A 16818-nucleotide genomic window follows, 5' to 3' on the forward strand; every position below is an offset into this window, starting at 1 on the left:
TAATCAATTCCTTAACACAAAATGTTTGAAAAGCTAGCATAAAGAACTTTGAAGTGGAGTGCAAGAATAAGCTTCACTGCTCTGTAAGTAACAAGTTGTATAATAGGTAAACTGGATGAAAATTCTAGATGCCAAATCCTTTTTCTACACATATCAGTGCAGCAGTGTGCTTCCCCTGACCCCTGCCCTGACCTCTTTCTGTAATCTTGCTCAAGTGATAACCACCAATGGTGGCTGCGATGGATGTATCCGCCTCAAAGTGGATTCAGGGGAGACCGGTAACACCACAATAGTCAAGGGCTATTTCATGGTAACACACCCACCCAACCACAGCACTGGTCAATGTCCAACTCAAGCCACATTTGGAAGAAGGTAACATCTGCAGTCAGTACCCAAATATGACTGAATCAATCATCTTACTCCATAAATAGCGGACATCCCAGAGCATTTTGGGCTCTCCTGCACAGCAGTGGCCTGTATGCCATGACTTCCCCTTGAGTAGGGACGCCTCTCAAGGTTACTCAAGGCTGAGAGATTCCTTGCTGCATCAGATCCTTGGTGACCAATGGCATGCTAAACTTTGAAACTGCAGATAAGCAATATAGAGGATTGAGTGCCTATATGTATCCTTTAGATGTAAACTGTTGACTGAATCTAAGTCTGGATCCAGCTGCACCTATACTCCTCTCTGAGGAGTTTAGAAAGCAAGAGCTTACATTCTGAATCCCATGACTCAACAGGAAGGTGTCCCTGACAGTTTTGTTCAGTAAATAACAAGGTATACTTTGCCATCAAATCTATTAAACCACTGTCGCATTTATCATTGAACTTCATTACCTCACTGTTTTATATCAATAAAGTTTATTGTTGCTTCTCTTTTACGAGTGAAGTGCATCCCTCTCACACCACCCGTGACAATCAGACTGTTTTCAACCTCTAAGAAGTAACTGCAACTTAGAAGTGTAACATTTGCATAGCCAAAAAAGCCAGCTGCATAATAAAGTTTCAGATCAGTGATTGCGCAAAATCCTGCAGCAACCATTTCTGTTTTCAGTTTTGTAAAACACTCTTCCAGTTAATTACGATGCCTAATAATTAAAGCATTTTACCTTGTGAAATTGATGACTCCCCCTTTGCAGGTTTCGAGCTGCTAACTTGAGCATTCAGAAGTGCATCTCCTGATTAAAAAGAAACAGGGAATAGAGCTAGAATAAGTTTTTTTTTCAAATAGCAACACCTGTAAAAATCTTGGTATTTAAAAATATCTAATAGTTAAATTAATATTTAAAACTAAAGAGTATCCATTACTGACATTTTAAGAAAAAAACACCATCAGCACCTCAAAGTAAATTAAGACATTTCCAGAAAACTTAAGAATTTAAATGCTCTAGTTTTTATTACTTGTGTTTGTTTGGTAAACAGTATGAACTCAAAATTTATTTAGGGCCTATAAACCAAGTAACTGCAGATTTCAAAGAACTCTAGCTAGTTTGCCCCCAAATGGCAAGCAGAAATCTAAAGCAGAGGCAGCCCTAAGTATTTCAGAAATGCATAGCTATTTATAATCTCCACCTTACCATGAAAACACTAGATATGGCTGAATTATTTTCAGGTTAGTGTGATACAAGATGATATGCTAGCCACAGAGTATATAGACATTTGGAATTAACACTGTTTGAAGCTGTTTGTGTGTAAATAGACAGAAAAAATAAAACAGGAACCAACTGATCTAGTCCTCATGGATAAGAACCATGCACTCAGTCAATATGCAAACAAGTGTCAATAAAGCAAGTGTCAATGTATTGTTACAAGGTACCAGGTAGTTGCTAGGCTCGGTCTTTTTGCCATTTCAGTAGAACATCAAGTGTATCAGTAGGTTAAAAATCTGTCAGAAAGCTAAACTGTTTGTGTCTTCAGATTCTTTGAGCTGCTTAAACTCTTTCTCAGTTGCAGCCAAATATGAATTCCTGTGCCTACACACAGTTTGAACCAGCCCATGCAACCTTTTTCTTAAACAGTAGCAGCCATAGAAGCTGAAGCCTACATTTCCTTATTGAATCTTTAGCTATAATAATTGATTACTAAATCTCAGCCAGTTGTGCCCCACCATTATGAAGAGCTTTAGTACAGATACTACTAAATCAATGTTGAAAAAAAATGTCTACGTGTTAAGCAGTGAATGATCTGTAAAGAGAACTCATGGGCATAACCTTCCCATCAAGGAAGTCTTCAAAAAGTTAAGGAGTTGGTGTTGCCTGCAGCAGTACTGAGGGTGCCTTGGAAGTTTCCAGAAACAAAGGGCAGAGTCAGCAGAGCACAAGTTGGAATGGGGACATATACCTACGCAACTGTGCAGCTATTAACAGAGCACCAGCGTGGAGGCCAGCATCTCAGCCATTTACTCCAGAAGATTCTCTGTTGAACTCCTTTGAAAGCATGGCTCAAAAAAAGGGGACTTTTGCACAGTCAAAAGTACCTTTATACAGCTTGAAATATTCTCCTGAAGAATTAAACCTCCAAAGATACCTAGCATACATCCAAAACAGAGTAACCATTTAAGCACTCAAGCAAAGTTATCTTTCTAGAACATGTTCATAGACCCATCTACCATCATACCTTTATTTTTTCTGAGAACAACCGGAAGCGATGGTGTAGGCATCAGCTGTTCAATGGATGCAGTAACTGTATTTTCCACTCCTTGGAGATTTGATTCTCCTGAGCCACTGTCGGTCAGCACCTTGTCTCGCTTACGCTGCTGTCGCTTCTCTCTGTTACTAATTTTCGTTTCCCAGGTTCCTAAAACATCCCCCAAATGAAAATATGACTAAGTAAGTCAGAGAGCTGAAAGAGTTTTAGCTTGTTTCATATTGAGGTTAAGTCTGACTACAGGTTCAGCTTAAATCACAGACATGGAAGTCAACTTCGACATTAGTTTGAAAACATGAATAACTGGCCAAAGGTAACTTTTTCTGGATTCAATGCAGTAATTAATACTTTCCTTCATAGAACAAAACATGTACAACATGAGAACCTTACTATTCTTGACTTCTCTCGTTTTTCTAAGTTCAACTTAAAAAAAAAAATTAATCAGTTGATTTTATTAAAGATCAGATTGTTGTTTCAAAGATCAGATTTCCAGATACAGTATGCGACTGTGAAATTATAATAAAATGAGTTTGTTTTTCTCTATGAAGCACGACAAAGTAAATCTTAAACAGCATTTAAGCCAAAATATGTCTATTTGCATCTTTTTTGTGTTTGTGTTCAGTACCTTCATCAACTTCCTTTCCATCTAGACGTGATGTATCCTGAATCGTTTTAGCATCTCCCTTTGATTTCTTTTTTTTCTTTGACTAGAATAAAAAAACCACAACAAACTCTTAATAATTAATTAGTAATCACATGCCATAGTGATTTAGAATACCCTCCCATTGAAATACAAGAATAAATTTAAGACAGATTTTCCTGAACAACCTTGTGCATGGGCAGTTCCTTGAAAGGAGTACAAAACAATACTAATTCCTAATGATAAGCTCAGACTATTGAGGTAGCATGAAAGACTTATGTAGTACACAAATGGCAGGTGAAGGGAATGATTACTCATGCCACAGAACACAAAGGCTGGTGGAAGCAGCTATGCTGATGGCATCACAGTCACAGAGGAGTATGAACTGTTTGGCAGGCAGACCCCACTCTGGCATAATTTGTTTTGCATAGAAGTATGCATAAATTTATACATGGAGAAATAAAGAATGCCAGTGACTTTAAAAAAAGGTAGATAAGAAAATTCTACCTTTGAAAATGACTTCAAAACAAACTGTGATTAGAGTCTATACAACAGACACACAGGGAGTTTTTGTTGTTGTTTTAGTTTTGTGGTTTTTTGTTTGTTTGTTTTGTTGTTGTTGTTGTTTTGTTTTTCCTTCCCTCCCCCCCCGCCCAGGTTTCACTAGTTGTGGCTTCTTGACTATACAAGCAGAGATAAATCAAGAGAAACACAGACAACCCCTTCTGCAAGCAGTTTTGGTGCACCAGGTAGCAATACAAAGTGCTAAAAAGATAATATAGAGAAAAAGAAAGATGAAAAATGACCTAAGATACTGGGCAAGTATACTGCAGAAAGCTTTGGAGTGTAATCTTTTGATAAGCTAAAGAGATGGCAAATTGACTCTTTCTTAGAAAGCGAATACAGTACTGAAAAACTTTTCAATCTAGTGAAGAAAAGTGTAAGAACTACCAGACAAAACTGAATAAAAAAAACCAAACAGAGACTCTTTAAAGAAAGATGGTTATCCACTCAAATGTTATAAGGGGAAACTATTCACTGATTCACTGTCTCTGGAATATTCAAATAAGGATATTCTAATCATGCAGGATGTCTTTCTGGAATACATGCCTCCACCAGAGTAAGATGAGTAATTGCCAGCTTGATACTTGAGTTCAAACCACATGATTTTCTAGTTTAAGATGTCCAAGAAGAACAACCTCTCTAGAATTCGGAACTGATAACAGCTAAATTATCACCACAGCTGTAGCAGATAGCCTATGGAACCACAGTAGCATGCAGTTTGAGTTAGCAAGCCCAAGAATTATCATGTAGCTTCAACAGAGGTACTGAAAGCAGTATAGCCTGTTAGTGTAGCAGCAGAAATAATAAAAATTTCACTTCGCTGTTTATATGTAATGCTATGTCAACACACCTATGACACTTAGGGAGCTGACTTCAGTAGTTAACTCATGATTTACTGCATTAGGGGACCCACAATCTGGATGTACCCAAAGTGAATTATCTCACATATTTGCTCAGTAGACTACCTTTACACACACCCAGCTATTCAACTTCTGAAAATTATCCAAAAGAGACGGGCCAGTTTCAAAAGCAACCTGAGAAGAATTGGTTCTGAGAATATGAACAAGCCAAATTATTTGCCAAAGCACCTTCTAATGAAAGAATTAAAAAGGAAAGTGGACAGCACAAAAAACAGTTAATGAGTTGCTTCTTGGAACTCAAGCAGAGGAAAATTTGGTATGTTTGTATCTCCCATTTTCAGCTAAGTTGAGAATGGAAGCTGAGGTCTTAGCATCTCCCACACACAAAGCCATAACTACCCAACTGTCCTCTGGCACTAGAAGAACACCTGAAATGAGTTCAGAAGTCTCCCAGACAGCAGTTTAAGATGACTGCTCTTCCTTTCTTAAATAACTAGCTCCTACAGAGATACTGACATAAAATTTTACACTTCTCATGAAAACATCAAAGTTTAACAGTTTTAAAATAAGTTTGTGTCTAACAAACACGGTTTCTAAAAAAAGATCAAGAATTCATATTTTGAAAATACATTTACTTTCCTAATCTGAGTTACTAGAACCTGACCTGAGAAACCAGAACTATAATTAGTTACCCAATTTACTCATCACCTACCACACTTAGTGCTCTAACAGTCACGATCTTGGTAGCAAACTGACTGAAACAGCAAGAGACATCAAAGGTTACTGAACAAGCTAGCCATCATTTTTCAGAAACCTATTCATTCAAAGTATTCACCTTCTGCAACACAGAAAGCCTCCAGCTTCCAGTGTTGGCTTTGCCACCAACCAGCGAGCACATGAGGAACTTAGCAGGCCCACCAAAATGTTTAAATCTTTAAGATGCATTGGTCCCCATGCAAGAACAACAGAAAAATAAACATTTCTTCCTCATCCCTAATATTCTGTTTGTACCTAATATTCAAGACAAGCCAGTAATGTGTTTACAAACAGAATGAGCAATGAAGTTTCAACATTCTGCAATCTCATCCATGGAGTCACTTCCTAGATGCAGTCTTTTACACTAAAAACAAAACCCCTGTACGCTGCAAGTCACTAAAATTGAAAAAAAAAAGGGAAGAAACTATGCAAAGTGTCAACAGACTCAAGCCCCACAAACAGCCACAAATCCAGACATTAAGTTGTATCCTCTTGTTCTGCTTTGCGTAAATATCTACCCTGAAAAAACATGCAGGAAATTCACAACCCTGACACAGCTAAGAAACACAGAAACACAAAAATATCCTTCAGGTCATGAATTATATATATTTTCATATATCTACACATGTGCACACAGTACTTAAATCCTACTCATTGACTTATACCATCCATTCCAAGCTATATAAAGACACATACACAGGACCTACAATCTTTTCAGCAGGTTTATAATGTTACAAATGCAACAGATGCCTTGAGAGGCTTAAATAATTAGATGCCTATAAAGTTACCTGTAGTTTAAAGAAAGTTCTTGGGTATGTTTTTAATATAAATGTAACAATCAACTTCTAAGACAATCATGCTTTGCTCAGGGTTCCCCAAAGTGATACAAAACCATCATTTGAGTAAGCCTGCACATCCAGGTAGTGGTACTGATTTCCTGGAACTGCAGCTTCAACTTAGCTTTTCAAAATTCAGATCACTACGTTTGAAATTTTAAGGAAAGCTTGACTTCAGCATTTAAACACCTTACCTACTAGGAAACTTGCTTGAGACAAAGTGAAAGTTGAGAAGAAAAATACAGCTATTCCTTCAGGATCAAATTTGATTATGTTCTTGAAAAAAAATAAAACAAACCAGAAAGCCAATCTGATAGGTGACACATGGAGATGAGAAAGAAGTGTGTGGCACAAAATGTTAAGGCAAACCCATTTCACAAAAAGAGTCTTTCTATTTGCCAATGCTAAAAACATTTAGAGCCCTATAGCCAACTAACAGGACACAGTCCTTTAGCCAACATACCAACTGCAAAAGAAGTTATTATAGAATAGTCAAGTAAGTTAGTTAAAGCTTGAACGAGCTACACAAATTACAACAATCAACTACTGGTTTCTGCCTGTTTATGCATAATAATTTATTTTTCTTATACTCCTCAGTATAATTAGAACAAATGCATTTAGTTAAAGAAAATAAATCAGAAATCCATGAGAGTAGGAAAATTTCATGCACAACGCTAGCAAAAGAACCAAGCCAAAATTATTGTCAAAGGCCTATCATAAATAATCCATGTTGCCTAGAAGTGATAGCATCTGTGATAAGGCTAGAAGATATTAGTCTTCATAGTGCAAAAACCAGCATTGTCATTAGTATGGTTACCTTTTAGATGAAGCTACAGACCAAGTTTTAAAAATATGTTTTTAATGTAGCCATTCAATTTGCATAACAAAAAGCTCACACCAGAATTCAAAGCCCATATTTGTCACCAGAAATTAAGAACTCTAATCACTAATGGATACATCTGACAACAGAAATAAGCAGGCACATGGTCTTAATCCTTTGAATAGCAGTCTCCCAATTGTTAGATCATTTACAAGCCACTTAACAATACTATCATTATGTTGCATCTCCATGGAAGCCAGCAAAGATGAAACACAAACTCAATTTCTGGAGGCTTAACATTTTCAGCTGGTGAAGAGAGATATCAGTGTTTAGTGGGGAGGAGGGTTTGCTGGATGTAAACATTCCATGATAAGACATGATCTCAGAAGTTAAGAAAATACTACTTTAGCTCTTTCCAACACCAGATTAGATTAGTACTCTTCATAGTAAGAAATACACCTCTCTACTCATGTAATAGGATTTCAAATCACAAATAGACTTCTTAGATATTAAAATAACATGCACTAAACTTTGACTTTGTCATTTCATATCCATAACTGACCTTTTCATTCTTCTTTTCTGTGTCCACAGGTTGCTTTACATTTTCTTTCCGGACAGTTTGTATTACTTCATCCTCAGACACATCAAGAAAAGACCGTCCATTAGGCTGTGTAAACAATAAGTGTGAATAACAAAACAATTTGAGAAAGCAGACGAAGCAAAGCTCAAATTACACTTATACTGAAATGAAACTATTTGTTGACTGATAAATGCTCAGAAAATTATTAAGTACAGCAGGACAGAATCATGGATTGGTGTTCAAAATATCTACTGCAATTCTACATTTACCAAATATAGAAATAAGAAAGAAAACAGGTCTCCTCATTTCATCTCAATTCTACTCAACACAGGAATTGCTTCTCAAAAGGTAAATTTCTGAAAGTCACCAGCTTTCAAAACAGCCACAGTTCTCTGTAGCTGTCCTGAAAACTGGCTTAGAACAGCTACCAGTTGCATGTGCCATAACTTATCTAATTAAATGAACACCTTTACCATTTTGTAGCAGTTACGCAACAGGCTGAAGTTTAAAATAATTTCTACCTTGACCAAATTTCTACCTATGCATAACCCTCACAGCTCATTCCCTTCACAAGTTAAACTTCCTAGTAGAGCAGAAATCAGAAGTCAAACACGAAGCATGACTAAGCATGACATCCCATTGTTCTTTTCAGACAGACTTGATTACAGTTGTTACCTTAGTCTACCATTTTCCGCTCACATAATAAAGGAAAGAAAATTAGCATGTATTATTTAACATATAAAGTTAAAACTCCGGACAGTCATTTAAGTAGTCTTATCATCGCCTTTGGCAGCAAAGGCACACACCTTAGCCTATATATTCCCTATGTAAAAATGTAATAATTTTAAAAGTCATGTTTATTGTTAACAAAAAGCTATGACTGAAGTTACTGTGCTTAGCTCCAGATGAAAATAAGCAAAGCATTATACTACCATTGCCACTAATTTCACTGAGTGAAAAACAATTATCAACAGTAGTAATTGATACTGAGTCTGCACAAGTTTCATATTGATTCACATTCATAACAATTCAGATAAAGACTGAAAATTAAATGACGTTAAGCATAAGTAACTACTTCATACTTGTTATAATTACTGCAATTGCTTTTTAAATAAACACTAGATTTATTTTTGTTATTACAAAAGGCTATTTTAACTCTGCATCACATGCACCTGATTGCTTTAAACAAAGGCCGTGTTACAACTTAGTGTGACCTGTTCCTTCAGATATCAAATCTGATCCTCAATTTAACTGGTACAGGTATTTAAGTCTTGCCATGTTATATTATGCTTACAAATCACCCTTGGCATGCTTTCACCAGTGCATAACATAATATTGCTTACTGTAGTTAACCAGCATGCCAACTTCTTATTTTGTAACTATTAATAGAAATTGAAAGATCAGGTCACCTAACCCCTCTTCTCTTGCAACAACCAGCTTCATATCCAAAATGCCGTACAATTCCCTCAGCATTCTGAAAATGAAATATATTTTAAATATCTGTGTCTCAAAACTCTCTAAAAGTCCCTCTCAAACCTCATAGTACTCAATTCCACAGACATACCAAAGACCTAATATACAATCTTGAAAATAACCCGTTGGCAAAAATCAGTTCATGAACCTCCCTCTTTTCTCCAGATTTCACACAGCCATGTTATTAGTGGTGTGATGTCTTTCAATTCATGTCAGTACCTGTGATGTCCAAGGTCTTAACCTGGAAAAAGAATGACTATTTCTAAGTTATGTAGCAGAAGAGTTAGGTAAAGGATTTGCTGCATGTATTATTGAACTTGTGTCAAAAATGTTTACTACCAACTAACTTCTTTAATTCTATAACTTGCTTTGCTTCTTTGCTATTACATACATACCTTAAATTGAAAAACACTTTCTTTACCCCTCTCAAAAATCCAATAGATAAAAGTTTAAATTTTTAATTAAAAAAAACCAAATCAGCTATTTCTCTGAAGTAATAAACTAAATCACATCCATTAAGAACCCTCTGGAAAAATTCACCCACATGACTGTTTAAAATGCTGTCTGATCATCTGATCATGTAAAGAATGACCACTAGAAATACATTTCAAAAACCGTTACTTTGATGTATTTCTCCCTCAATGTATCCCTGAATTGTAACAGTCTCCTTTTTACTGGAAGCTTTCCACATTTATTTTCTGCCCACAGATGAATCATAGAATTTTAACCAAAATTCATGTGATCATTTTTGGACATACCAAAGATAGTAACAGAAGTGGGAAAGAAAAAAAGCTTTTCTATAGTATTCAGAAATGCTTATTTTAAAAGACAACTACAGCGAAAAAGATTAAGTTAAATGTTTATGGTAATATATTCAGCATCCACATTCACTTGAATTGTGCAATTATATGCCATCTTTTATTCCTTACCCTAAAAGCTATAGGGAAGATGTAACAAGGCAGAAATACTCCTGTCAATAACACTACTAACTCCTGAACACATCTTGCTTGCTGACCTTAAAATCCCCATATTTAAATAAACCTTTTTTTCGCGTACATTTAAGAGCATTAAGATAATCCAAAAGTTGAATAAAGGTTTTGCTAAGACTGCTAAAATGAAAAATATTGCACTGCATTTAAAAAACAATGGATAACTCAGTTTCACACTTCAAATGGCAGTAATGAAATAGCTACATTATTTGAGTCTTACAAGGCCATATTTGCCAAAGTCCTTAGTTTCGTATTATAAAGATATGTCTACTTAGAATATCTTTGGCCAGTGAAAGAATCTGTTTACCCACATTATTTTCTGTAAGCTTCTCTTAAGGAAGAAACTATGTAATTTTCTCTCTGAGCACTGGAGAATCCTACAGCCCTACTTCTGCAATTTAACAATTAACATATACACAAAACAAACATGTGAGTATCAGTTGCAAGTATGAAAAAGTCTTTATGGAGTCTATTTCTAAGTGCAATAAGCATAAACCAGTCATAGCCTGAAAAGTTATTTCAAACAGATCAAGTAGGAAACTCTCTCAAATGAATGCAAATGCTTTTACTAAAATGTGTAGCTTTTACTGTCCAGGTGTACTTCAAATAATAGGAAGTGCACAGTCAATTCATTATTTTCCACATCTACAAACAGATGGTATGAATGGCTTTCTACAGCTGTAGCAGAGTACAGTTGATGGTTACTCTCAAGTTTCTAGGGTATTTTGCAGATTGTACAGAAATCATGTATGAACAGTTTCACCTTCTTCTGCTGAAAGTTTAAAAAGTACAAGAGAGGCACAGCAGTTATTCGAAATGGAAAGGAATTAAAATTAGAGATCAAGGGATTTTTTGAAAGAAAAAAAAAAATTAACAGGGGCCAAAAAATTCTCTGACAGGAGACAAAGAGCTCTGCCCCTGCCAGGAGCTAAAAACCAAACCAACCAAGTAAAAAGAGAGAAAGAGGCCTCAGGTTTACTGCAGAGAATCTAAAGTAGGATACCATGATACCACCTTGCTCCAAGCAGCTGGAAAAAGCCAGAATTGGCTCTGTAAACTAGTGTTAATGAATGCAAAACTATTTCAGCTTAATTTTTTCCCCTCAGTCTGCCCACAGCAAGTAAATAAAACAGAATCTCATAGTTGCTACTGTATCCAGTCAACAAAGTGCTATTCAACAAAACTGAAACTTTCAGTAAAATAATTTAAGTTGTACCCTACCTATACAAGAACCAAATAAAACCACATGCAAGAAAAAAACAATAATACTATTCTTCAGAAAGGGTACAGCGAAGAACTTTTCTGATCCTGACTGATGAAGAGTTACTCATCACTGCTATACGATGAGCTTGGTAATTCCATATTAAAGTGACCCTACAGCTTTTAATTAGACATCTGTAGTGTGCTCTTTAATGCTACAGACCAGTTGCTCTAAGCTTTCTGAAATGCCCACAGTGGAAATCTAGACCCTGGCATAGCAAACCCTGTAGTAAATCTACCGATAATAGGCTTACTCTTTTTTCCTTCACAGACCTTAGTATTAACATCACAGCATACAAAAACAGAAGATGGAAATGACTAGGCAGCAGTCAGGAAGATTTTTTTTGTTGCATCTTTAAATTTCCAATGTTATTTTCAGAATTTTTCATGTGAAAGTCAGAAAATATTGTGACATGCTAATACAGGTCTTTATGAACTGATCTTGGAAAGTGAGCATGAGACAGGGCTATTAAACTTTGCCATTGGTATAAACTTATTTGAACTACAGCTAATGATTCAGTTTGTGGATTTTGTTTTTTTGGAGAAGGTGGGTTTTTGTTTTGTTTTTCACCTCTGCATGTAAATAATGAATACCAAGTACTATAAAAATAACTTTAAAAATCTTAAGAATACGGAATGACAACTTGACATACGAAAAACTATTTTATGCTTTTGATTATGAAAATACTTGTTCTTACACAGCCTCAACTTGCATTATTTTGTGTGTGAATAAATGAAACTTGAAACAATACAAGTATTTATATTCACCAATAAGTCAGTTAGTTAAGTTTTATATAAAATTAATAAAAAGTTTGCTTTTATGGAGCCCTACACTACAGATCACTGCCAAGTTAACAGTGTCTCCACTTTATCTTCTGTTGAGGCATTCATTATTGTCTTCAATGATGACTTGCAAGAGTTTACGCTTTGTTTTTATACTGGAGGTTAAGGAAAATAAAACAAGCAAAACCTAAATTATTTCTAGGTTAGTATTTCTTTTCAAGAAGGCATAACAGATCTACTAAATCTCAAAGTATTTGCTGCTCTAGATGACAAAAAAAAAAAAAAAAATTCACCTTTAACATGCTTTCTCCAAAATGGAGACCTAGCCATACTGGAAAGATTCTAAATCACAATGCTTCCTCTTCTCAGTGCTCAGTGTTCAGCCTCTTGCAACTTCCAGAATCAACTTCAGTAGCTCACTGCTCAAAGGTAGGCTGGTGGCGTATGCAGACTTTTTTTTTTTTTTCCTTTTAAGATAGTCTAGCCTTAACTTCTCATTAAAGAAAAAAAACCAAACTTCTCGAGTCTTAATACTGCCACAGATTCAAACAAAGATACAATCCCATTTTCTTTCCTTTTTCTGGTCATTAGGTAAACATTTCAGATTTTATAGAGCAAGACATAATTAAAAGACACAGTTCTAAGAGGCAGGGGACATCTGCTGCACTTTCATTCCTATAAGCCATTTGGACATAAATAGGATTACAAACATACTAACAATATAAAAACTATAGAAGCAATTCCTTCAAGCCCAAAATTATGATAACTGGAAGCTTAAAAGGGATAGTTGATAATTTCTGCATTCTACTGATTTTCTCATGAAGTGAACACATACTGACAAAGATGGAAGGTTCCCACAGCACATACTGAGGATTAAAAAAACAAACAAAAAAAAGAACAGGAACGAACTCTTTTTAAGGGGCTGCTAAGACAGATTTCCTTATTAAAGGAGATGATCCTTACTGTAACAACTAAGTCAGACATATTCCAACTGAGGCAAGCTCACCACAAGACTGATGTTAACATCTCCTGTCGAAACGACACTGCAAAAAGCCTTACTCAAGTTTGAAACATCACAGCATTTATGGGCCTTACAATGCCGTTTCAAATAGCCTGTACCTGCCTGACAGCAACTCCTGGCTTGAAAACCCAAGCCATACTAAGGTGTCCACTACTGGTTCCCAACCTTGCGAGCATTCGATTAATAATAATTTAAAAAAATAGTGCTTTCATATAGCTGTTTACACTTAAAAGCTTATAAAAAGAAACAAGCGTTTTCATCACCCAGGATTATTAACGTATAACGTCCGCGTGTGCACACTGCTCCTCCAGGTTTTCAAAGCAGCCGAGTAGCCCAGATGCCACAAGAGAGCTCCAGACAGCCAGGACCCCCATCCCTTCCATAGACACACACCGCCCAGGTGAATCGCACGGCGCAGCTCTATGGCCTCCCGACCCTGCGGGCGGTCCTCCCCCTTCTCACCGGTGCCTAATCAACCGCCCCGGGCCTTGTCCCCGGTGCCCCCTGCTCGGTAAAACGCTTGCAACGCTTGCCCCCCGAGCAGCGGTCACCGGGGACAAGGCCCGGGGAGAGATGGCCGCGCTGCGGGCCGCTCGCCACACGCGACCTCACCCCCCCACTCGCCCCTTTCCGCAGGGGACTCGCCGCGCCCGCCCGGGCGCCGCGGCAAACCCGGCCGCCGCCGTCCCCATCCCGCCGCTGTCAATGAGCCTTTCCTCCCCCCTCCCCCGCCCCGCCGCGTCCTCACTCCTTCCCTCCCCAGCGGCGCGGCCCTCGCAGCCCCCTCACCCGCGCCGTTTTCTCCGGAAGCTTCTTCTTGTTTCGCTTCTTCTGCTCGTCGCCTTTCAGGTGTAGTTGCCCGGGGCCCGGGCCCGCCGCCTTACCCTGGCCCCCACCGGCTGTCAGGCCCGCGCTGACCGTCTCATCGCCCTTCCGCTCCGCTGCGCTCCGCGTTGGCTTCTTACGGAGGCCGCCTCCGCAGGCCACGGCCAGCAGCAGCCCCAGCAGCGCCAGCCCCAGCGCGGCCGGTACTACCAGGGCGAGCCAGGTGGGCAGGCCCTGCGGGTCGAGGCCCAGCTCGAGGCCCAGCTCGGCACGCAGCAGGCCCAGGCCGCCCGACAGGACGTCCCGCACCCGGGCCGCCGCCTCCTCGGCCTGCTGGGCCGCTGTCTCCTGCCAGCTCCCCGCAGCCATCGCGGCCCCCTGCCCCGCAAAGGCCCAAACCGGGCGGGGCGGCGAGAGAGCGCTCAAGCCGAGCGCATCGCGGCCTCGGGAGAACCGCGCTCGCCTGCCCGAGCGGAGCCGCCGCGGGTGTGTGGGTGAGGACGGGACACGAGCGAAGCCTCGGCGGGACGCGGCTGCCTCGGTCCCGGAGGCGCCCGGGTCTCCTCCTCTTCCTCCTCCCCGCCCTCCGCCTCGCGCGCAACGTCACCGCCCCGCCGAGCGCCCGGCGCTGCCGCAGCGCGCTGCCATCAGCGCCGCGCGCGGGGCGGAGGGTGACGCCTGACAGGCGGGAGCGGAGCTCCCCGCCCCTCAGCGGCCGCCGGGCGCCCTCCTCCTGCCCCGCCCCGCCCCGCCCTACCCAGGGTGGTGCCGGCGGCGGGGCGGTGCGGAGAGCAACCTCGACGTGGCAGCCAGCGAGCGCGGTGGGGGCGGGCGGAGGCCGAGGGGCCGCTTGGCACCGCCCGGTGGTGGGGCCGCGTTGCCCCTGCGGCCGGGGCGGGAGACCCCGCGGCGCTTCACACGGGGCCAAGGCGAGCGGCTTTGCTGGGGGCTAGCGGCTTGAGGTGGCCGCTTGTCGGCCTCTGCAGCCGCTCTGGCCGGCCTGGGTCCTTCTCCTGTGGGCACCCCGCCAGACACACGTCCCTGCTGCGGTGCGGCCGCTACCGCCCGCCCGGCGCGGTGCTGAGGCGGCGAGTGAGGAACGGCCTCGGTGTGGTGCCTGTGCCACAGCAGGGCCCGCCCAGACCCGCGGTAACCTGGGTCCATTTCCACGGCAACGGTCACTCGTCAGCTCTATTTTAGTTCGCGGTTGCCCCAGAGGGACGGCGCAGCTCTGGTGCGGGCACGTTAGCTGCCGGTTTGTGGGTGCTGGTGCCACCGGTGCGACTCCAGAAGCAGCCCCGGAGCCACGTCAGGGCTGTGTGGGACTTGCAGGTCGATGTTGTTGGCTGTCGGGCTTCAGAGGCCATGGTGAGGGCCCCCCAGAGGTCGTCTCTTCAGCAGAGAAGGCATTTGAAAAGGTTGTCAAAAGAAGAATCAGTGTACTTTTTGTTACTTCTGAATACACTAGACAAGGTCATATAACAACAGAGATATTTTCTAAAAGCTGTATTTTCTAACAACATCCACAAACTGGCACTGCTTTGTGAAAAATACAGCTGTGTATATCACAGTGGGAGCTGTTTTGTCAGTAGGAACTCCAAACCTGTGTTCCTTCATGAATGTTAAAAATGAACCCTTAAAAATTTGACCCCAAATGCATGTCTTGGTCTTTAAAATATCTGGTCTTACAGCATCCAGCATTCATGCAGAATTTAGGCTGTCAGAACCTCAGAGCTGGCATTGATGAGTGGCTTTACAGAGACTATAGTCTTATGCAGTGGTGCGTCACTGGAAAGTAATGCTGTGTCCCACTCGTTCTATTTGCAATTCTGCTTACAAAAGCGTTCCTCTCTCATAGCCTGCTAGAAAAACATCTGGGTTTAGTGCATTGAAATTTGCACAGGATACTGTCAATTCAAAATGTAAAATAAAATTTGTTTAAACAGCACAGTGATAGTTTATGCTGGTTTCATATACTCATAACTTTGCTTCTTTTTGTTAATGTGTTTTTCACATACAAGTATTTATATGTTTTTAATGTTCTCATTTTTGTTTAGTAAACTACTCCTAAGTTGCTTTTAAGTCCTAGTTTTTTTTTGGTTCACTTTTTGTTGGTTTTGTTTTTGTTTTAATACCACCAGGCTGTCAATTTCTGCTTTTCTAATTGACTTCAGTTGGAACAAAGGATATCGCTGAAAGTAGGGGTAACAACAATCTTAGGTAGAGCATTTTACTGGTAGACATTTATATACTTTTAGAAGGTTAGCTTTATTTTCATTCAAAGTCATAATACTTTGTTTTTTCCATAAGGCTTTTATGCTTTGATGTAGACCATGCACATTTATTGGAAAATATTAGCTATCATTATACTGTTTTTTGCACAACTCAGCCACTTTAACATGTTAGATAACCTATTTTATAAGTAATTGCTTTGTTTAAGATGTTGCCCTACATAGATAGAGGTGATGGAACAGTGATCACATAGTTTTAGTTCAAAATACATTATCTGAAAAAAATATGCCTAACAAATTTGAAAGCATCATTCAGCTAAAATGGATTATTTTATTTTATTTTTTAAACAGAGGCCACAGAACAGTCGATATTGTTCATTTTAAAGAAAACAGTGCAAGAGGATGGTGGGGCTGAATTTCACAATGCAAGTGATTAAATTTAAGACCTGGGGAAGGTTTTTAAATGCAGCAGCGTGGCACCACCGAGTGGCAGCATCGTGAATAACCGAGCAGTCGTAGGAAACAGATTGACGT

At 40.0% G+C, this 16818-nt stretch overlaps 1 protein-coding gene across 1 annotated transcript in view; it reads right to left on the minus strand.

Moving 5' to 3' along the window:
* MTDH (metadherin) overlaps nucleotides 1-14698 on the minus strand; it is a 34029-nt gene extending 19331 nt beyond the window's left edge. Inside the window, exons 1-5 of the mRNA XM_082046910.1 lie at nucleotides 14018-14698; nucleotides 7685-7789; nucleotides 3272-3353; nucleotides 2617-2796; nucleotides 1110-1178 (exon numbers count right to left, since the gene is read on the minus strand). Of these exons, the coding sequence (XP_081903036.1) occupies nucleotides 1110-1178; nucleotides 2617-2796; nucleotides 3272-3353; nucleotides 7685-7789; nucleotides 14018-14422 (841 nt within the window). The 5' untranslated portion in view covers nucleotides 14423-14698. The remainder of the gene's footprint in view (nucleotides 1-1109; nucleotides 1179-2616; nucleotides 2797-3271; nucleotides 3354-7684; nucleotides 7790-14017) is intronic.
* Nucleotides 14699-16818: the final 2120 nt, after the last annotated feature.

Source organism: Streptopelia decaocto (assembly GCF_964273445.1).
Source record: "Streptopelia decaocto genome assembly, chromosome: 2".
Taxonomy (NCBI): domain Eukaryota; kingdom Metazoa; phylum Chordata; class Aves; order Columbiformes; family Columbidae; genus Streptopelia; species Streptopelia decaocto.